Source organism: Leptonotus elevatus, chromosome 2 (genome assembly GCF_054856555.1).
Source record: "Leptonotus elevatus isolate MCC_2025b chromosome 2, RoL_Lele_1.0, whole genome shotgun sequence".
Classification (NCBI taxonomy): Eukaryota; Metazoa; Chordata; class Actinopteri; order Syngnathiformes; family Syngnathidae; genus Leptonotus; species Leptonotus elevatus.
Window position 1 is genome coordinate 26,005,029 of NC_141240.1, and position 21,834 is coordinate 26,026,862.

General features: G+C 39.6%; 2 protein-coding genes across 5 annotated transcripts in view; one reads left to right on the forward strand and one right to left on the reverse strand.

Annotated features, from left to right (window-relative positions):
• Positions 1-15,658, reverse strand: part of trim33 (tripartite motif containing 33) — a 33,719-nt gene extending 18,061 nt beyond the window's left edge. For 2 of the 4 annotated variants that reach the window (XM_086067492.1, XM_086067491.1), the window contains exons 1-8: positions 15,046-15,658; positions 8,987-9,105; positions 4,748-4,901; positions 3,489-3,621; positions 2,123-2,239; positions 1,900-2,014; positions 1,594-1,740; positions 666-783 (exon numbers count right to left, since the gene is read on the reverse strand). In XM_086067492.1, the coding sequence (XP_085923618.1) occupies positions 666-783; positions 1,594-1,740; positions 1,900-2,014; positions 2,123-2,239; positions 3,489-3,621; positions 4,748-4,901; positions 8,987-9,105; positions 15,046-15,598 (1,456 nt within the window). In that variant the 5' untranslated portion in view covers positions 15,599-15,658. The remainder of the gene's footprint in view (positions 1-665; positions 784-1,593; positions 1,741-1,899; positions 2,015-2,122; positions 2,240-3,488; positions 3,622-4,747; positions 4,902-8,986; positions 9,106-15,045) is intronic. The other 2 variants (XM_086067495.1, XM_086067493.1) reach the window with 1 other exon arrangement.
• A 1,891-nt stretch (positions 15,659-17,549) lies between these two features.
• On the forward strand, positions 17,550-20,533 carry bcas2 (BCAS2 pre-mRNA processing factor). Its single transcript, XM_086067498.1, has 7 exons — positions 17,550-17,741; positions 18,985-19,077; positions 19,163-19,233; positions 19,568-19,729; positions 19,806-19,856; positions 19,940-20,020; positions 20,112-20,533. The coding sequence occupies exons 1-7, from the start codon at positions 17,649-17,651 to the stop codon at positions 20,236-20,238; spliced, it is 678 nt and encodes a 225-aa protein (XP_085923624.1). The 5' UTR covers positions 17,550-17,648; the 3' UTR covers positions 20,239-20,533.
• Positions 20,534-21,834: the final 1,301 nt, after the last annotated feature.

Sequence of the window (21,834 nt, forward strand, 5' to 3'; positions counted from 1 at the left end):
ATTAAAATTTCATTCTGGTTTGGAGGAGTGGTAAATTCCTTGTGCCAATCCTAACAGACATCATGCGTACGGTTCAATCAGAATAGCCAGGCTGCTTGAGGTTTGCCACTTGCTCTCTGTTATGTAAATGTGTAGTGACGTCGCTTCCAAACAGAAATTGTTTTAAATTACTCTTATTAATGTAAAAACATTTGAAACTATTGTGATATAGACAACTGAACTCCATCATGTCCTATGTAAACGGTTGACCAGAGCTATTGAAATCAGAATTGATAAATGCAAGTAAATGAAAGTATTGCCTGAAAGCTATCAGTCTAGTGCAAGTAACTATGGTGTCACAGAATTGGGGAACAAACGGCCACGAAATTTCATTAAAGTGCATCTTCATTCTGGGTTACCATTGGGAAAGGCTCTGACATAATTGTATGAACAGCCCAATTCAACAATTTACAGTTCTCTTTTGCTGGAGGATATACAGGGTTGAGCTGCGCGAAACTTAAAATGTTCTTGCTCTGCACGTGCCACACTTACTACTTTTGATGGAACACAGTGTTGTTGTTATTGCATGCCAACTGACGAGTGTTGCTTTATGCTTGGAAGAATTAAAATGAAGACTCAATCACAATTAGAAAATTCTGCCATCATATGCGAAACATGTGCCATACCTAGATTTACCACATTTTTGGCCCAGAAGGTTGGATCACAGAAAAATCGTACTTCTCCATTGGACACAGGCACTGGCTCTAGTCTTGCCTTAAAGAGTTGGCGTAGCTGGAAGAGTATCTGTAAATACACACACATAGAACACATTTGTTTACCTGACAGCACAATCCCATTAAAAGTTTCAAGTGGGACGATCTGTAATACTCCGAGCGGATTGGACGATGTGGACCCACAATTTACATTTCCAGATTGAACAATGTCAATGGCGACTTGACTGGTAATTTGAGCCTCGCGATGAGCCGGCCGGCTGAATGAGTCAGCCACTTTCATCCGGCTTTCGGCTGGATACAAATCTTTGGCGAGTTTTCCGTGGCTGTACTTCCTTCGAAGAAGTGCGTCTTTGCTATAGGGCGTAATTCCACCTTTGATGTCCGCCGTGGGACGCAATAATTCCTTGTGAGTGGTTTTGTTGTCATTAGCGGCCATATCATATATGCATGTTTTACGCACGTGACGATGATACTGTACTTAATGAAAAACCATTCATAAAAAAGTGCTATACAAAATCATAATCACTCAACATATACTGACATTTTTTTCAGGGAACAGTTGAAATTAACCATTTGACAGAATAGCTAGTTAGTTTTTCATAAATCTTGTATTCCTTTAAATCGCTGGCTGTCCATGACACTGTACTGTTGAAGGCCCTCCCATATAAACAATGGCCCCCTCCATTGTAAATTTCCCATCACTGCTCTATCAATCTCATAAATGGGGATACTTGAAACATGCTCTGCCATTAATCCCTTATTATTGGCCAATTTGGCGCAGGCAGCATAATGTACACAGAAAATGACCAAGGTATATTTTCTCATGACCCCCTACATAATTATAGCATTATACATCTGAACATGCTGTTCAACAACATACCGGCCTCTTGCTATAAAGCAGCGCTGTGCTGCTGCCAGTCGAGATGGCCCATTGGCAGAAGTTCAGCACATGGTGGATCTGCTGGGCGAGCTGGGTGGTATCCTTATGCTGGGATATCAGCCTCGCACTGCGCTCTTTGCTCACAGTCTAGACACAAATGTGAATATTTCATAATAAAATTACTACAATAGTCACACAGAGGAGGGTAAGAGCAGATTGACCCTAGACACTTCAATTTTGACCCAAAAACAAGAAATAAAATAAACAAATAAATAATAAAGAGTTTATCAGATAAATTATTCTTACCTCCAGCTGCTGCAGTAAAGACTTGCCCTTTTTGTTAATCTCATTTATGAGAGTGAACACTGCAATCTTGATATCGTGTTCAACCTTCTTATGGGATTCAGTCAGCTCTTTTAACCTGCATTTAAAAATCACACACATTCAAAGTAAACTATGTAATTCTTCTTTAGCCAGGTCACTATCATCAGAACAGACAAATGTATGTCAAGAGGATGCATTCACTCACCTGTTTTGTAATTGAGATACTGAGTAATGGACATAGTTTTTCTTCTCCTGTAGTTTGGTCATGGTTGATTCAATGATGCGTTTGTGGTCAATAAACGCTTCCTCCAGGAACTGATAGCTGAAAATAGGGGTGGGCAATGTGGTCAAATAAATATATCTTGATTAATTTTACATTTTTTCCAATAGTTATATTCTGACCATGTCAACAACAAAAAAATGCTGTAAATTTGATTCCCGGGACATTTAGGGATAGACACGGACAGCTTTCCAAAACAGCTTGTGCGGTTTTAATTTTTAAAGTGCTTCATACTTCTTCTGCGAAACTTTGCACAACAATATTCTATGGCTGTGATTGGCAGTTTAAATGATGGAGGGGGGCAATATTTTTTTTTAATCAGTGCTACTACTGGCGGAGACGCGCACACTGTAAATTTGGCTATTTAGATTGGGACCAAATAGACTCAGTTTTAGAGCAATATTTACACTTGAAAAATTTGAAAAACAAACTCAAAATGTAAATCACAGCCGTTTAGATTGTACACGTTTAAGCCCTTAAGCCCAATTCACACTGACTCTGGAACGGACGTGGTGCGTTTTTCTCTATACGGCCGCCGCAAGGAATAGAAAACATTCGAATCTGTGTGTCAATTCACACCAGCAGCAGTGTGGTGCAGTGTGGTGCGTATAAGGTGCGGTGTGTTCTATTTTTTCCGGACGCCGCATGCGAAACACTTGCGGATTTCCATGGAACTGAAGAAATTACACGAGCTGGACAGGAAGTCGAGCGTCGGCATCAAGGTGGATCCGGTATATTTCTAAATAAAGCCATTTGCAAAACCATTTTTGGGGGGGGAAGGTAGCTAGTTAACTATACAGTATGTCATGAGTCTGACATTTAAGACAAAAAACGAGCTCAGAATAAATTAAACATGACCATTTTTTTTTGTTAATTTATTGGGAATTATTATTTATTTATCTGATCCGAGAACCGATCCGACCCGTGGCTCAAATCTGTGATTCGAACCAAACCGTGACTTTTGTGATCCGTTGCATCACTAATACTATGTGTTCTGTAAGCGCTTTGTGACAGGATGCGGCTGTTTGAATGCGTTATATAGATAAAGATGACTTGACTTAAAGGGAGGGGTGAAGGGAGAAGCCGGTTGCTTCTTTGGTAGAGAGTTATTGTGTGGCAAGTAAAGAGATATGACTTGCTTTCGCCTTCTCGTCTCATCATTTACTGCATCTCCACAGTGTGCCATAATCTAGTGGACAACAGTGGAATTATACCCAAAACAAACCAACAAAAGTGAGTCACGAACTATACAAAACTGCTGGAAGATATAATTAACAAACATGCCCAGTACCTATGCTCCTTGTGCTCGAGCAGCTGGCAGTCCCGGCAAGTCAGGGTGTCACAGGTCTCACAAAAAAGCTTGAGAGGCTCTTGCTTGTGGATGGGACAAAAAACGGGCCTCTGTTCGGCTGCACCCACAGACTCTGGGAACATAATGGAAACAGCGGTGAATGAACTGGTGATATAAACGTTGAAAATACTGTATTTTTCCACACATAGTGTTGTGGAATATGAATTAAGCAGCTGTTAGGTAACCCGTTTTTATCTATCTTAGGGGTTGTCCATTTTGCCACTTGCTGTTGACTGAAAATTACATCACAGTGCTGAGTTTGTGAACGTCACATGACCAAACCCAGGAAACAGGTTAGATGTGTTATGAGGATCATTATTTCAGTGGTGACTCAAATAAGCAAGGGAAGGGATGCAAAATGGCCATTTGAAAACAAATGCCTAATCACAATTTTCTGATTCGAGTCAGAATGGGTCATTCCATTTGTCGCTTCTAATGGCACAGAGAAATGTTGCATGGCCATCATACCTCAGCATGTGTGACGTATGTGAAAATCACGCTGCTTTGAGCCGGACACCCGGAATAGTTCATTAGTAGTTTGTTAATGAGCATTCGTCTTCAAATAAGTGAATGAATGAGGCTAGTATGTTTATAAAGTGCTTTGCAGTATGCACATATTTTGAAATAATTTTGCTAGACATGTTTAAATATAGATTTTCCTACTTGATGTTAAGAGATATTAATTGCAATTCTTGACAAAACCCTTTACACATTTTGTTTAAATAAGCATTTATTTAATCTGCAATCTCTATATTGATCAGCGTTTTTATTTGACATTTTCATATAAGTTGACCTCTAAAGTTTTATAATACTACCATACGGTGGCCTTAATACCGCGAGGATGTCATACTCACGACCCAATTAAATTACAATTATTTGGGTGTGAACATTTAACTCATTCACGGCCATCTATTCATTAAAAAAAAAGTTTTTTAAATAAAAATTAGGGGCAAGACGCGATTCATTTTTTTATTGTAATTAATCGCATGACTTCACTAGTTAACTCGCGATTAATCACAAATGTCATATCTGTTCTAAATGTACAATAAAAACAAATTCTAGGTTTTCATACTCTTGTTAACAAAAGTGGAGAAAAAAATTACACTAATAGAAATAGTTCAAATGAATTTTTGACGTTTATAGCCGTCAATGGCAGTGAATGAGTTAAGGTTCAATTAACATTTGTGACCAGTCATTACCAGAAGCAGTGTCAGCATCCTCCTTCGTACGAATCTTGTGGTCTTTGGTTATTTTGACCCTCTGGTGGGCCTCCACACAGGTTTTACACAGCCATTCACCACACTCTACACAAAAGCCTATGGTTCCAGCATTGTCCTCACAACTTGTGCATACCTTGAAAAGATAAAAGTCAGGTCAGACACAGACGGTAAAACAGCTGCATTAATACAGCAAATCACTGGCATCGGGCTGAAACCTCATAAATCACAATTTGGTATAAAAAAAAAATAATAATAAAAATCCAAAATCTTTACTATTGGTCATCCCAAATGTGTAGGTGCTATTTTTACAAATTATTTTCCAAACTAAAGTTGAAAATGGCTTACTCGGTCTAAGGGTGTAATGTTAAAGGTTGAACAAACATGCCATTTTTGGGGTTTCCTGAAAAGTGACGATTTTGGAGGTACAAGGTTTTAGCCCGGTGCCAAAGAAATAATGTCCTTCATGATAACGTCAATTGAGAAAAGGCCAATCCTATCCACCGTCAAACAGACCTCCAAACACCTCAAAAGGCTGTACTGTTTGCAGGATCGGTAGCTGGCGAAAGATGAGGTCCAAGCCAACAAATAAAATTGCCCAAAAAAGAAGATAAGATTTCTACTGTTTACTTTTGACATGAGTATAGTGTTAATATCAATCACCTTAAGCCAACTTAATTTGAAGAAGAGTCTATATCACTGTTGGACCAGGGGTCTTAGAACGACTACAGTAATTTCTGGACTATGTATAGGCTGCTACTTTTTTCACTTGCATTCGACCCTGAGGCTAATAAAAAGGTGCGGCTTATCCATCAGACCACAAAGGGGCACACTATAAAGAAAGCGTAAGAGCGTCATGCAGAGCAAAACAAACGAAGTGAGCCCAAATACAGTAGGAGAGAAAGAACGAGAGCGAGACAATTTGCGCTCTCATTATGGAAAAGAAAGTAGCGGGAACCCGGAGCGGTAACATTAACTCATTCACTCCCAGTCATTTTCACAGAAGCAATCTCCTTCACTCCCGGTTGTTTTTGATTTTGCAAGGCCCATAGAATATTGTGTTCTATTGCTATAAAAACATGGAACCTACCAAAAGAAAGATTAGAGTCTCTTGTTTTATCAGAAAAAAAGTATATTTCTATCTGTTTCCGTTTTGCAGCAATTAGCATTAGAATAGAGCCAAGTCAAATCATTATTAGGGTTGGGCGGTATTCAAATTTTGACACAGTTTTACAGTCTCCACATTTCACCAGGGTATACGTTAATACCGTTGCTTATTCTATACTTTTTTTCTCTTTTTTTTTAAGACTTATTTTGCGCTGACAACAGCCAATCTGTCTAGAAGTTAATGGTCACAGATCTGTTCACTGTGTGCTCCGGTTGCATTTGTAATAATCTTTTGTATGACGGAGCGCATTTGAATGTCTGTCACTCCATGACAGCACGTCTTTAGCTGAAGTGTGCAGCTGACGTGCATGCGCTCCTTTTACGCTGCGGAGCCAAGCATTGGAGGTCATATGGACTTATAATTGTGGACTCGACAAACACATCTCTTTGCAGCAGTGAGCGGGGGATATTGTTCCTCAGATTAATCCGGAGATACGAAGTATATTCCATCTCACACCATTACAGATTTTGCATACAGGCCATATCGACATTTGCTGCTAAATTGTAGCGGTTGCAATTTTTTTTTTCCCAAGGGACCGCTTAACCGAGCTGTGCCGACTGGTCATTTTGTCTCACTCCGTCTGAGCGGTCATGTGACTGTCACATGACTAAAAGCTTACTATTAATTTTAAACTTTTATAGTAATATTAATTGTTATTACTCATTTGAAAACAACTACAAATGTCGTGTTATCAACAAATTATGTTTAATATCATAATACGCGGCTGTTTTTTTTGTTTTGTTTTTAATGACGGTACTGAAAGTGACACAGTTGCCATTTTTGGACACCCCGGGATACCGTCTTAACGTTTTATCGCCCAACCCTAATCATTATTCACAAATATATTTAGAAATGTGAGTAATTCGCTTTTTTTCAACATAGCCCTGGTTTATCTATTTTGCTCTGCTGCCATCTGCTGGCCGTTTGTGTAATAACTACCATTTATTTAACTGTTCTTTGCAGTTGAGAGGCTGAATCAAAGCCTTCTATATGCTCTAACATAAAAACAAAACAAAACATATGAATACGTCTTTGGGACACTTAAAACATATTTATACATTTTGGGGAGCAAATTAGTTAAAACACCTGCGGCTTACAGCCAGGCGCAGCTTATATGTGTAACAAACTCGAGTATTACCCAAATTTAGCTAGCTAGTCAGGTGCGCCTTATAGTCCAGAAATTACTGTACTTGAATGGAGTTATCGATGGAGTAATTGACAGGATAACTGATACTACAGAGCTCTGGAATCTGGCAGGATAAAAAGGGTGTCCGCTACTTTGAGTAAATGGCAAGTGCCACACTTTAACAATGATTGACAGCTGTCGTGGACTAGGTGCCACAACAAGAAGGCGGCAAAAGAAGGGGTGAGCATTCTGCAGGCTACCAAAAGATGAACCAATGCGTAGTTAATGGATCAAAGCAGCCATAATGTGTTCATAACAAGATGGAGGAATTGGGTCCCATTCATCGTGGTAGATATCACCTGTGTAGCGATCACTTAAGATCGATCGGGTGAGTCAATTACTGAATCAGTCGAGTAGATGAAGCTTGATTGTATAGTTATTAAATGAAGGCAAAAGATGTGATCGGGCACTTGGCACATGGCAGCTGAATCAGCAGATGTCAACCTACGTGAACCTAGCCTCCTACCACTCACAAAATGTAGTGGAAACTGGAAATACGGTTTTGTTTGTTTGTGCTGCTAGGGTTTAAAATATATTACACAGCTGAATTTAATAACTGACAACAGCAGCAGCAGAGGTGACAAATCCAAGACAAGAAAGTAATGCTAGCACTTGGAGCTAAAGCCACTAGGGAGCTAGCTAGGGACTGCTACTGCTAGGGAGTTAGCTAGCTAGCATCAGGGGCTAAAGCCAAACTGTGGCAGGGTTTTTACTTTCTGGACTTGGATTTGCCACCTCTGAGTAGCAGAGGTGAAATCTCATCGTGTACATTTTTTAACTGAACTGAAAAATTCCAAATCCCACAAATGTACAAAAAAAGGGGAAAAAAAGTTAATGATAATGTCACTTTCCGACGTGGCCTTGTTTAAACAGAGAATTTCAGCGAACACTGGCTCCATGTAACAGCAAATATTTTGAATGACCATTTTATACTTTTACATTTGGTATACTGACATATCAAAGCCTTGAGATCTACAGAAGACACTTCCTGTCTTGTTTGTGACCCTGGGGGGCAGGGTGATCCTAGGGGCGAGATGGAATTAGAAATCTCAATCTGAGAGGATCAGGATTATTCTGATCAAATCCAGCAAAATGTTGAAATACCGGGATAAAATATCCAAATCAGGAAAGTGGGATTTGGAAATCTAGATGAGTTTAATCTGGATTAAAATTTTGAAACACTGGGCTCCGCCATCTAGAGTGTGACTGTGACCTAATTACTCAATAGTGCAACAACAACAGAAAAAACGTAAGGGGGGCTGGTAGAGTAAGAGTTTGCACCGGTGCAACCAGATGGCTCTCCTCTGATTGACCATGGTAAAGATATTCACGTGTGTGTACATTTCAAAATGTGTATGCTGCATATTCATCAATTTCTCAAATGTCAGCAACATCCTTGCGCTTTTGTTTACATACTAGTGCCTCCCCAACAGAAATTCCATCAAAGAGTGAGGGCATTGACAAGACTGAGGCAGGAAGAGTCAGAAGCATTTAGGGGAAATAAGGCAATCTCTCCTCAATGTCGTCATTTGATGGAAACGTCTACTAAAGTTGACATCACGTCATTGAAACATCACAAATGCACAATCTGAGCGCCTCAATTACACACTGGTCTGCATAAAAAATTAACAAGAGTGACAAATATTTTCTAGATATTTGTTTCCCCTCGAAAACAGTGGTACTATTCATTTTGCCCTTTCTGTTAAATGCTACGGGCCATTTTTTGAAACAGGTGAGCATTTATCAGGTACTTTCAAGGCAATCTGTTAAATGCATCCTAGACTTTCTGAGGTTTCGCTAAGGTATCTTAAGGCATATTTTAGTGGGCAAGCATTCTTGCCTTAAATTGCGGCTTTTCTTCACTTACCTGTGCAGCCTTTTCATCGGATGTGCTGGTCGCCTCTGAGGTATCTTTAATGAAGTAGTTGTCAACAATATCACTCTGTTTGTAGTCCTGGTGGCACACTGAGCATCGCATAACATTTACTGAGGACAGAAGAGAGGTTCAAAGATTGTGATTCAAGTCAACTGGGGTTGGAAATGCTTATTGTTCATGTTTTGTATTATGCATTCTGTAAAGCGTTTGTTACAGCTGCAGCTGTTGTGAACGCGCTATATATATAAAAAAAAAGGTGAGTTGAGTTATTGTTTGTAAAGTTTTGTGAATTTCATAAAAGGGAAAACTGTTACCATTACTTCACAGATTATGAAGTCAGATAATAATGATGATAAACACCTTAAACAAAAGCTTTGCTCGGCACGTATTCAGCTTTTCTACGTCTCCATTTCATCGGCACTGCACTACAGTATTTTTTTTTTTTAATTACCTTAAATGGCAATTATAGATTGAAATTGAATATGTAATGAATTACGAACAATTCAGCTTTCCAACATTCTCTTGGGACCCTGTGTTTGTATTTTGGAGACCTCCTGTATGTTCTTATAATGCAATGTTAAAAAGCTACTGTTTATTTCTTTGCTTTGGAATGTCTGACTTTTTTTTATAAATGTTTAAATGTCACTTCATGTTAGCAATTTTATAGGCTACTTGTTTTTTATTTTTTGCTTTGCTTGTTTTGTTTGTGAATTCCTTTATTGTACTCGTGTGCAGCACATTCACTTCCCTTGTGTAATAAATGTGCTACATGGAAGTTTGAATGAGGTTTCAATCTTGGTATGCTTGGGTAAGGTTACTCGTAGGTAATTTAATCTAACATGGTAAATTACGCCAACTGGGATTGTTAATTACATTAAGCAATGCACAAATTACATCAGCATGCCAATAATTCCATTAGGATTGACTGTAGAGTTGCTACTCAATTAAACCACGAGATTAAACCTCGTGATGTTTTGAAAGTAAAAGCCAATAACCCGGTCCATGATCCGCCATCTTAACCAACAACCGGAGTAAGGTGGTTTGAGCCAGTCAAAACCGGTTTGAGCAGCCTACAGCCAGTTTGTGGAAGTGCCATCTGCTTAGTTCCCTGAATGATTGAGCGCACTTATGCACGCGCATGCACACACGCACACACACAATTCCTAGTGGGGACATGGCATTGACATAATGCATTTCCTAGCCCCTTACCCTAAATGTAACCATCATAACTGATTGTCTAATGTGAACTGTTAGAAAACGATCTATGTTTTCTGCGTGTTCGTAAAATTGTTTTCAGAATCAGAGTTGAGATCTGTGAACAGTTTTTTCTTCGAAGGTTTTATTAGCAGACATTTCTGAGACACAGCCAAGCTCACTCAATCAGTGATTTCCCTCAGTGTGTGTCTTTACAGCAAACTCACAGCATTCTTATACAATATTGAAAAAGTAGTACAAGCCTCCAACAGGATACAGCTCCCCCCTCCCTTAATCCCCCAGTCCTGTGAATAATGGAAGGGAGACATGAGAAAGCAGATAAGACTTTGACAGCATCATATTTTAGTTCAACCCCAGATCTGTCCTTTAGATCTTAGCCCTGATGACCTGATAAGAGGAAGGAAGAATCTTCACTGAAGCTTTACTGAGTTAACATAGTTATCTCTAAAATCTACACAGCTATAACTAAAATCAAAACAGTTAAAATTTAAATTGAAACAGTAAAATGTTAACAGGACACAACATAATTGGTCAGTTATAATAAAAATTAAAACAGAAGATTCTCTTCAGTCACTACGCACTGAATGCGTTGCGACCTAAACAACAATGGCGGCGTATGTACGTACGTACAAATAAAATGTCTACAAAATGTAATAAACTGGAAATGATTTTGGAAAAATTAATCTCATAGATATGTTAGTAACAATCAAATAAATCATATGGAGCAAACTTGTCATTATAGTCAGGGTTCCTTTTAAATCGGGTGTGGAATTGACCCAGAAATGTTCAGGCTTCAGTGTCACAGGCGCTACAGAGACAGCAGCCAAAATCCAAGTGTGGTGTTAATCATCTGCAACTGACTAAGGGGGTGACAATTAACTAAAGGATTACTCAACAGGAAGTCAGACTCTTGCTCCACCACTCACTAAGATTTGAAATCGGCGCTCAAAGGGGTGTTGCCTGGAGGACCGCTGGGTTGCGAACGGGGAGAGGGTTGGGCGTGGTCTGGCTGTGATTGACAGCAGCAATTCACTAAGAAGCCGTCTACGAAGGCATGTACGAGAATGAGCTGGTGGGTGCGTCTCCGTCATGCAGAACAAGTGACGTAGTGCGTATCGTCTTGTGTAATGAGAGGATAAACAGCCAAATTGTGTTTATATCAGTCTTTAACCTTAAGATGGCACCAAACGCAAAATAATGACCAAAACATGTAGACAGTAGGCGTGTGAATTGCCTAGTACCTGGCGATTCGATCTGTATCACGATTCATAGGTCACGATTCGATTCAATACAGATTAATCCCGAATCTATAAATTGATCACAGTGTTCCCTTGTTTGTCACGGGTTCAGCGCGCCACCTGCCACCCGCCCCATGGTTCACGCAGACCCACGCTGGCCACAACGCTCGGGTGGAATTTCGGAGACACCGGGGGCAATGCAGTCCCGCGGTGGAAGAATTGGCGGCATTTGAGAGACAATAACTGCAATCAGTAACTCACATCATTAAATTGTGGATTATGTTTTACCCAAATGAAATTATTGTAACATATTACTAGTTAACCCAAAACTGGAGCTGTTATGATTTGAATAATGTAAATATAGCATATGATGACTTGCCATGGTTAACTTGTTTATACACCTGCATTGATAACATGTATTGCTGTTCCTGTAAGAATGTAAACATTGTCTGGCTGTATTTCTGTTTGGACATTTGATGTAACATGCAAGGCTGTTGTGATAAGGTTGTATTGTGGCTGCAATGTATTTTGCTGTAAATAGTTACAATGGGGTTGGTGAACATTGTTCCGGGATGCGGCTTGCGGGGGCTACTCCGCCGGGTGGGCTGGCCTTGGTGAGCGCTCAGGAGTATCAAGATCTAAGCATCATCGGATGCTGGCAACAGTGGTGGCTGAACTGATCAGAATGGAGTGAACATTGCTGTGGACGCAATGGGCAGAATGCAAGCCCATCTACTCTTCTGGAAGCCACAACGTGTGTGAACGCTGATCCAAGGTCAGCGAAGGCGCTACTGGTGAACGAGCACGCGCTCGCCTTGGCTGCTCGCCTGGTTGGGTGGGCTTGTTGGTGGCGTCCGGGGACCGATTTACCAATTCCAAATGTTTGGTACGAGCTGCAACTTATACACGGACATTACTCAAGATGAACTGAGCGAGGAATGTGCAGACTTAAGTCTGGGATTGATAACGATATGAATCAATGACCTTCATAATCAATGAATATGACTGATGCGAGATGTATGGAGTTAAATTAGGGTCAAAAGTTTTGTACTTGGAAAAAATAAAACTTGAAACTGAAAATTGTTGTGTTAATCTTGCTAGATTTAAAAAGGTATTCAAAATAAAAATAAGCTTGCAAAACGTTTTTTCGGGTCAAAAATCTTTTTGATTCACTTCGGTCATTCCTTTGAATCAATTATTTATTTTCACTTTTTGCTTCCATATGTATTTTGACATTTTATTTTTTTCAGTTGCATGTTTTTTCTTTTCAGGTTCAGATCTTATTTTTTTAGAGTTTCAACCTCTCCCCCCCACCCCACCCCCCAACCCCACACACACACACTTTCAAATATTTTATTTTCAGTTTCAGACTTTTGACCCGAATAGTGGAGGCATGTGTCAACTGAGCGGGGAGTGGAATCATGAGTGATAGCTGCACAAAAGTGCTTTGTAACCACCCCCCAGTGACAGTGCCTTCAGGGAACATAGGAATTAAAAGAACTCTTAACTCAACACTTATATACACCATATTCGTGTGATTGGCAGCATATGAATTGATGCCAGTGACAAAATTCCATTTAAAAAACTGTTTTAGACAGTATTGCGCACCAATTGCAGTCTTTGAGCGAGTGATTATGTCAGATTTTGCCGTACAACAGCCACGTTTAAGTCCCTGATATGTCCGACGTCTACTTGGCAAATTGAACGCAGCGTAGTCTTCCGCTTGCTTGCAAGAATGCCGCCCACCTGGTCATTGTCAGGGCAACTTGCTGAACCTAATGCACGGGTGTGACATGCTAAATCATAACAAACAGTAAGGGGTCGTTTTGTGACAAAACATTTATGGGGTGACATCTTCTAAATGCCGACTTTGTCAAAGCTGAAAAGTATACACTGAGCAAAATCTGGAATAATCAATCCCTCAAAGACCGCAATTGGTGCTCAGTACTGTCTAAAACAGGTTTTTAAATGGAATTTTGTCACTGGCATAAATTCATATGCTGCCAATCACACTAATATGGTGTATATAAGTGTTGAGTTAAGAGTTATTTTAATTCCTACGTTCCCTGAAGGCACTATCACTGGGGGGTGGTTACAAAGCACTTTTGTGCAGCCGTCACTCATGATTTCACGCCCGCTCAGTTGACACCATGCCTCCACGTAACATTCGGGTCAAAAGTCTGAAACTGAAAGAAAAGAAAAAAAGATTTGAAAGTGAAAAGAAAGATTTGAAAGTGAAAAGAAAGATTTGAAAGTGAAAAACGATTTTGAAAGTAGAAAAAACCCGTCGTGAAACTCTAAAAAATAAGATCTGAATCCAAAAAGAAAAAATATGCAACTGAAAAAAATTAGACCTCAAATGTCAAAATATATATAGAAGCAAAAAGTGAAAATAAATAATTAATTGGAAGAATGACCGAAGTGAATCATAATTAAAAAACGTTTCACATGCTTATTTTTATTTTAAATACCCTTTTATATTTTGCATAATTCAAGATCAACACAACAATTTTCAGTTTCAAGTTTTATTTTTTCCAAGTACAAAACGTTGACCCTAATTTAGCCAAAAAATGAAATGTTGATTTTTGCAATCATTCAGGACGATTACGATTTTAATTTAATAAACCCAGCAAACATTTATTTAAAGGTTTAATTTCTTCAAAAATAATTCCTGTGCAAAATGTTCAGACAACAATAATGTATACTGATTCTGAATCAGTTTTATCATAAACTTAGCATTCATAGTTTGTGCTTAAATGCCACAATTAAGTCGTTGGTAGCTATTGTAAACATGTCTTGTAAACCACCCATCCAGCATTCTGCTACAAAATGACAGCTCACAAAAATATTTGGGTGTAACAGAATCATAGTTTGTGCTTAAATGCCACAATTAAGTCGTTGGTAGCTATTGTAAACATGTCTTGTAAACCACCCATCCAGCATTCTGCCACAAAATTACAGCTCACAAAAATATTTGGGTGTAACAGAACATAAAGAAAACAGCTTTTAATAATCCAAAAGACAAAACTCGATTCCACTATTTAGCAAATTTTCAACAATTCGATTTTTTAAATGGCGATGTATCAAATTAATTCGATTTATTGCCGAGCCCTAGCGTGTAGTAAACCCGATGGGGACGGGTTACTAATAAGCTATTGCTTCTACCCGTCATCCCTTCTTTCGGGTGTCAATGATGCAAATTATATGATGTGATCGATGTAACCTGTAATAATGCGTCCGAAAGGGGAAAATGAATAAAACAAAACAAAACACACGAGAAGCTTGGACGACCTTACACTTCGAAGTAAAAGGAAACCAACAGAATTATGATTTGATTTATGTAATAATGAGGTTATGTGCCTGAATATTTAGTTCAATTTTTTTCTGTATACTATATATATTTAAGGTTTTAGGCTTGAGCCCCGTAAAATAGGTCTAACGACGACGAACTGTCATTCGTTACCATACTTCAGTGGTCAAGATCAAAGCTACCATGACAACAACTAGTTGAAGAATAAACACAGTGATGTAGATTACTATACATCAAAGCAGCAGCCCGTTTGACTTCGCGCGCGGTGCAATAAATGAAAAACTCACCAATATGTGTGGTGGCTTGCCCGTGTGGTCCAGGCACCTGCATGCTGATCTGCCTGTCTGGTTGCGGGATACATTTCAGGCAAAACGAGTGCAAGCAAGGTAGAAGCTTTGGTTCGCATTCTCGGCTCTGAAGACTTTGTTTACATACTGCGCACGTATCCAATAAATTAATGGGAGTCTGTGCCGGCGTAGTCGCCGGGGCGGTGGGTGGTGGGGACATTTGTGAGACGAGTCCACTGACAGCGGAATCGCCAGCAGCGGGGGCTTCCGCCGGACTCGGCTCGGCGTTGTTTGGGCTGGTATCCATAGGGCTAGCGGCGCTGCTGCCGCTAACATTGCTGATGCTAACCTCAACGCCTCCCTCGCCGGTGGCTGTCGCCGCCTCGTTAGTGGCAACAAGCGGCTCGGTGTCTTCCACTTCCTTTGTTTCGCCTTCATTGACCGCAGGCGCAGTTTCGGGTTGGGTCCCCTCCTGCACGTTTTCTTGCGCCGAAGGAGGAGGCTCCGGGTTTGGCGACGGTTCCATACCATCGACGCCTTTGTTATCCGCCATCTTCCTTCCTCTTTGAACCGCTTGGACGTCCGACGTGACTTACCAAGCCACAGCTACGTCCGTGCGTCATGACGTCAGAGCGAGAGCCTCGTGAGCTTCCGTTTTTCTGTCGCTCTTAATCCATGTATGACATTTCAAACAGACGTACGTCGCCATTACGTGTAGCGTCATTTTTAACGTCATGCACCTACATCATGCTCGCGGTATAATGACGCCAAATCACAAAAACAGTAACATGGAGTGACGATTGGACGAATCTGTAAAATAGGTCAGTGCAGTGCTCCGTATTACCACTAGAAGGCGCTCCTGGCAAACTGAAAACACGGACGCCATGTTGTTACCCTCGGTGACAGGGCGGGGCGTGCGCCCAAGCGTGTAGCGCACGAGCAGGCCTATCGTTGTGTACGCAAAATAACTTTCTTTCACAAACTAGGTGTACAGTTTATTTGATATTTTTTAACCTTTAAGGTTATTGACAAGCTGATAATATAAAGAATACACTGCATGCATGATACAGGCTTTTCTCTGTACATACATTTTGATTTTCAACGATGTGAATGCTGGAAATGTATAAGTGTGTTCATACATAACACATAATATGTTCAAATAAGAGATCTGATTACATGTATTTGCTTTATCTCCTGTCTTTGGCTCCTGATATAGCAAGCAAGATACTTGATAATAAAGCCAATTTTTCATGGTACCAATAACTGTATCTTAACAGGTTCCTCTGTAATTTGTTTGTCATAATGAATATATGGTCCTAATTTTTTTATTTAAACGTGATTTCAGTGTAACTGACAACCAAATGTCATCTTTTCTTTTAAATTTGATCAATGGCTTTCAATTGTGGATGTGCAATATTTAGAACTTTTATTTACAACACAAAATCCACCCAGCCCTACTATACAATAACTAATTTCCACATTATGGGCCCTGTTTTATCAAGAGTTAAAATCGATAATAATATTATTTAAAGCCCATTCACGTTGTACAGGCTTATAATTAAAATCAATTATATGTGTATTTTCAATTATAACTCTTGATAAAAAGTTGAACTGCTAGTCACATGACATATGGACGCCATGTTGTTACCCCGCCGCTAGGATTTTTCGTAGTGTTTTGCAATAGGTGTTTCATGTTCCGATCATACCTTGTTGCTCAGCATGCCATTGTTCACGACCAAAATGAAGCGCTATTATGATGCATCGGTTCACTTGAGACTCACAGAGGAGGAAATTGTGGGAAGTGAAAGTCAAATGAGAGGACTGTAAAGTAAATAACACTTCATTGCTGTGTAAAGTAAAGTAAAATAATACGATTTGAAGTAGGTCTGACTGCACAATGCAGCCTACGGGGGGTGCCCCATTAAATAAATTATATATTTTTATGTCATATTAGCCGGTGGAACTTATGTTTTAAATATTAAACAAATAAATTATTATACCACTATATTGTTTTATGCTAAGTGTATTTAAAATGAATAAAAATAGAGCAATTTCAACAGTCAAGTTCATAGAGTGCATTTTACTCTAAAAAGCATTTGGTCCTAGTCTAAACTGAGAAAATTTTAAATTTACAGTTGGAAGAGACTAAAATATTCAGAGTAAATGTAAAAAGTGTCAGTTTTACTCTAGGCTGGGACCAAATAATATTTTAGAGTGAAATCTACTGTGATGTGTGTAATGTGCATAGTGCACGTTTAAGGAAGACTATTGTAAGATATGTTGCCAAGTTGAAATAGTAGAAGTGGGTGGTTGGATGGAAAGGGCGCACGTTGGACTGCACATCCCCCTCACAGTTCTGTTTGAGTTTGAGGGATTTAAATAATAAAGCACATTAGTTTACTATTCTTGAGTTTCTGTTGTTTTTTTTAGGTAGTTTCTGATTAAAAGCACCCCCGCCGCTAGAGAGCAGTCATTGTAACTTAAAAGCAGTTCCTCTAACGCGAAGAAGAAATAACCGGAAATAAATACACGTAAAAAAAAAAAGCGGCTCAGTTTAACAGGAGATTACGATTGCGAATTGGAATTATTTTATCTAGATTAACATGTCTGGGACTGCCTCAGTTGCGGGTGAAGTGTTTGTTGATGCATTACCATATTTTGACCAAGGTTACGATGCTGCCGGTGTCAGAGAAGCTGTGAGTAAAGCGTATTGTAATCGGAGAGCAATTATGCTAAAGCTGAACATGTGCTAAAACAGTGGTTCTCAACCCTGGTCCTCGAGTACCCCTATCCAGCTTGTTTTCCAAAGGCTGCCTTTGGCTGGGGAGACATGGAAAACAAGCTGGATAGGGTGTGCTAAAATACTGTGGGTATTATTCGTTTAGTTTTATTAGTGTGCTGCATATCTTTCGATCATATCGATCAGTTCAATATAATACTAACGGTCGTTGTATCTGAATTAGAATTTTGAAAGCAGGTTAGATTGGACCGAGGCTGAGCCATATGACCTTAAAATAAATGAAGTGGTTGTTTTGCCTTTACCGGCAATTAGCCAGTGTCTTAACATTATTTTGTTGTGAATTGCACAATAACTGTGTAAATTATTATTATGAAGTATAAATTCAGCGCCTATAAATGTGTACCACTACGAGCTGGTGCCAGGCTGTAACAGCATTTACACTCTGGGCTGACTTTACTTCTGTTGACAGTTTATTCCATGTGTGTGCAGCATAACAGCTAAATGCAGTTTCACCATGTTTACTTTGAATTCTGTGTTCCACTAATTGACCCAAGTCTGCAGATATCATAGCCCTTTGGGGTTTATATATTCAATCAGCATTTTTTTTTTTTAAATATCTATCCTGGACACAAACCATTAAGAGACCAGTAGCAGAGTTTTGAAAGGATTTTGAAATCTGTGCTACGGCTATTAGCGTCACAGGTTCAAATACCGCTATGTAATATTTATTTATTTATTTACTATGTTTAAAATTTATTTTGTTGTAAATGAACCGGGTTTTTTTTTCACATCTACTGAATAATTGAACAGTTATGCAATTGGAACTGACATTGCCATGTCTTGTGTTTAGCGAGGCGTGTCTGTCTTGACGAGATGGTGTACGACGATTGACCAATCAGAGCTATTCACAACAAAATAACACTAGCAGGAGAGTTGCCGGTCGCGGCAAAATAACCACTGCCTAAAATAAAATCTCCATATGCTTTTCCACAAAAAAAAAGGTTTTTAATGGCTGTATTTCTTCTTAGCAGAGAAAAAAAAAGCGAATCTCATTATTGAAAAATAGTATTGTTTTTTTTTCCAGTGAGTCTCTTTGGACTAATGGACTTCAGGATGGCATTGTTTGTTGGGGAAGACGGGTAGTATCCTAAGCCATCTATCTCCCTCTAATTTAATCAAAAATGTGATCTGATTCTCAGGCGGCAGCATTAGTGGAGGAGGAGACCAGAAGATACAGACCAACCAAGAACTACTTGAGCTACCTACCTACTCCTGACTTTTCTGCTTTTGAGGTGACAAACACACTACATCCCTAAAATTCCCTTTAGAGGTCCCGCAGTGACAAAAATCTAAACCTTGCCTCTTGTCATCCTCCAGACTAAAACTATGAAAAATGAATTTGATCGCCTAGCAGCACGACAACCCATTGAGCTCCTGAGCATGAAGAGGTCAGTTCTGCACTGTTGTGTGTGTGTGTGTGTGGGGGGGGGGGGGGGGGGGGGTACTTATATAAAGAATACCTAAAGTAAATCGTTGAAGACAAAGTACCTTGCATGCTTTGTTTTTTTAAATCTTTAGTAGTAGGTTCACAATGGAGACTACCAAGGCTGCCCCTTTGTCAGCGGTTCTGTCTATGAGATCTATCTGGAAAGAATTTGTCGATGCAGTTTGATGAGCTGCCATATTTAACTCCCTGTCCCCATTACTCCAAATAGCGTAAGCGGAAGAAAACGGATGCATCTTTAAATTTGATTTCATCATATGACGTCGTCTTTCCTCTAGGTATGAGCTGCCAGCGCCCTCTTCAGGTCAGAAGAACGACATTACAGCTTGGCAGGAGTGTGTGAACAACTCCATGGCCCAGCTAGAGCACCAGGCGGTCCGCATCGAGAACCTGGAGCTCATGTCACAGTATGGAACAAACGCGTGGAAAGTCTACAACGAGTATGTGAAGGTTACTTTTTCCCCGTTAGAAAAATTTGGAGTTTGACCTAAAAGGAATTCATTCTTCCTCCTCCAGTACCCTGGCCTTCATGATCGAGATGGCTCAAAAGGAACTTCAGAAATTCAGGTGAACTGTCGCCTAAGAAGGTTCTGTCACAGTGAAGTCAAATGAACACGTTAATCAGTTAATTTGACTTCTGTCACAAATAGGAAAAAAATTCAAGATTTGAATTGGCAGCGTAAAAATGACCAGTTAGCCGGAGGAGCCAAACTGCGAGAGCTGGAGTCAAAGTATGTCGCGTGACGAGCCGCATGCATTTCATTGAGTTTCATTTGTTCGTATCCAGAAGGCTAAGATTTGCCACATCTTGTCCCCCAACAGTTGGGTGTCGCTGGTCAGCAAGAACTACGAGATCGAGCGAGCCATCATACATCTGGAAAATGAAGTGGGCCAGCTCAGGCAGCAGCAGGGAGACGAGAACAAGGAGAACATTAGGCAGGATTTCTGACTTTCTCCCACGATACTTATTGATTCTTTGTCAGACAAGTCGCAGTTGTTTTATAATGGCAAAAGAAAGTCAAACTTAGAGGAGCCAACCTTTGGAAAGGTGAATCTTTGAGAACAGACTGAGGAGGGAAGTTAACGATGCTGAATGACTTTATATTTCCAGCCAAGAGCAGATATGAATGATGACGCTGAACCTGTGTTTGGTCGTTTCCTGTCACTTGGCCGTTTACCAGCAGCTCTCTTCATTAACTTCTGTTTTTATGGCCTTTTAATAAAGTCAACGTTTATTTCCTAAAGTGGACTTTTTTCATTATGGTGATCAGCAAGCCTGAGCCTGGTAACAGTTATTTTATTGTGCTTAGGTAAATAAAATATAAAACAAATTAAAACATAATTGCTAAGCCAATTGGAAGCCATGGAAATGTAATTTCTAAAAAAGAAAAACATAGCAAAAATTCCTAGCATGTTTTTCTTTGGGCAACAGGCAGCAATGTAGACAATTAGCAGCCTTATTCCTGAATATTATACTGAAATGAGTTCACAAAACAAAATGCAAAGAGATAACCAATGCTCATTAACCCACTTTTATAGAAATCTAAATATGCTTATTCATTTTTCAAAACTTAGAAAACATATTTTTCAAGAAACGTGCATTTCACGTTAACTCATTTGCTCCCAAAAACGTATAAATACATTTTATTTTAAATGTTTTAAGTGCCCCAAAGGCGTATTTATGTTTGTTTTTTATGCTAGAGCATACAGAAGGCTCTGATGCAGCCTCTGAACTGCAAAGAACGGTTAAAGAAATGGTAGTTATTACACAAACAGCCAGCAGGTGGCAGCAGAGCAAATGATCAACCAGGGCCATGTTGAAAATAAGCTAATTTACTCACAATTCTAAATAGATTTGTGAATAATGATGAAACTTAGCTATATTCTAATGCCAATTGCTGCAAAACGGAAACAAAAACCTTTTTCCTGATGAAAGAAGAGACACTAATAATTATTTTGGTAGGTTCCATGATTTTATAGCAATTGAACACAATATTCTGTGGGCCTTGCAAAATCAGTCAAAATCCAGTAAAACAGCCAGGAGTGAGGGGGATTGCTTCAGTGAAAATGGCTGGGAGTGAATGAGTTACGGAACTGGATTAGCAACCATTAAATGTCAAAATTAGGCGTTCAATAAATTATTCAGAGCGGAGAAGGATTTTTTTTTTATAAATATAGTGGTGAGCAATTCTTAGAACGTTTGACAATGTTGTTGCTATAGAATGTCTATCTATATTTTATGTTCCATTTTCCTGACATTCCAAAATGTCTGGATGTATTTGACCGTAACCAGACTCAGCTCGCTATTCTTGGTCAGTGTTCCGTGCTGGTGTCCAATTAGATTAGCTGAAAGGGGCGACATGGTTTAACGTCACCTCCCAGTCCAATGACTCTTATCTCCAATGACGTGAAGCTGGCATGGTTCCGCTAAGAGTCAATAGTGTCTAATTAGGTTATGTTTCCGGAATAATAGGCTAAGTGAGTTATGCTGCATCATCTCAAGGGGGCTCTGTGTCCTCCGTTCCATTACACGTGACAACCGTGC

Excerpts from the sequence above, each read along its gene's own strand:
- bcas2 (XM_086067498.1), top strand. The coding sequence starts at position 17,649 with ATGTCTGGGACTGCCTCAGTTGCGGGTGAAGTGTTTGTTGATGCATTA. Across the intron at positions 19,234-19,567 it reads GAGCTCCTGAGCATGAAGAG|GTATGAGCTGCCAGCGCCCT; the intron begins GTCAGTTCTGCA and ends TCTTTCCTCTAG. Across the intron at positions 19,857-19,939 it reads AAGGAACTTCAGAAATTCAG|GAAAAAAATTCAAGATTTGA; the intron begins GTGAACTGTCGC and ends TGTCACAAATAG.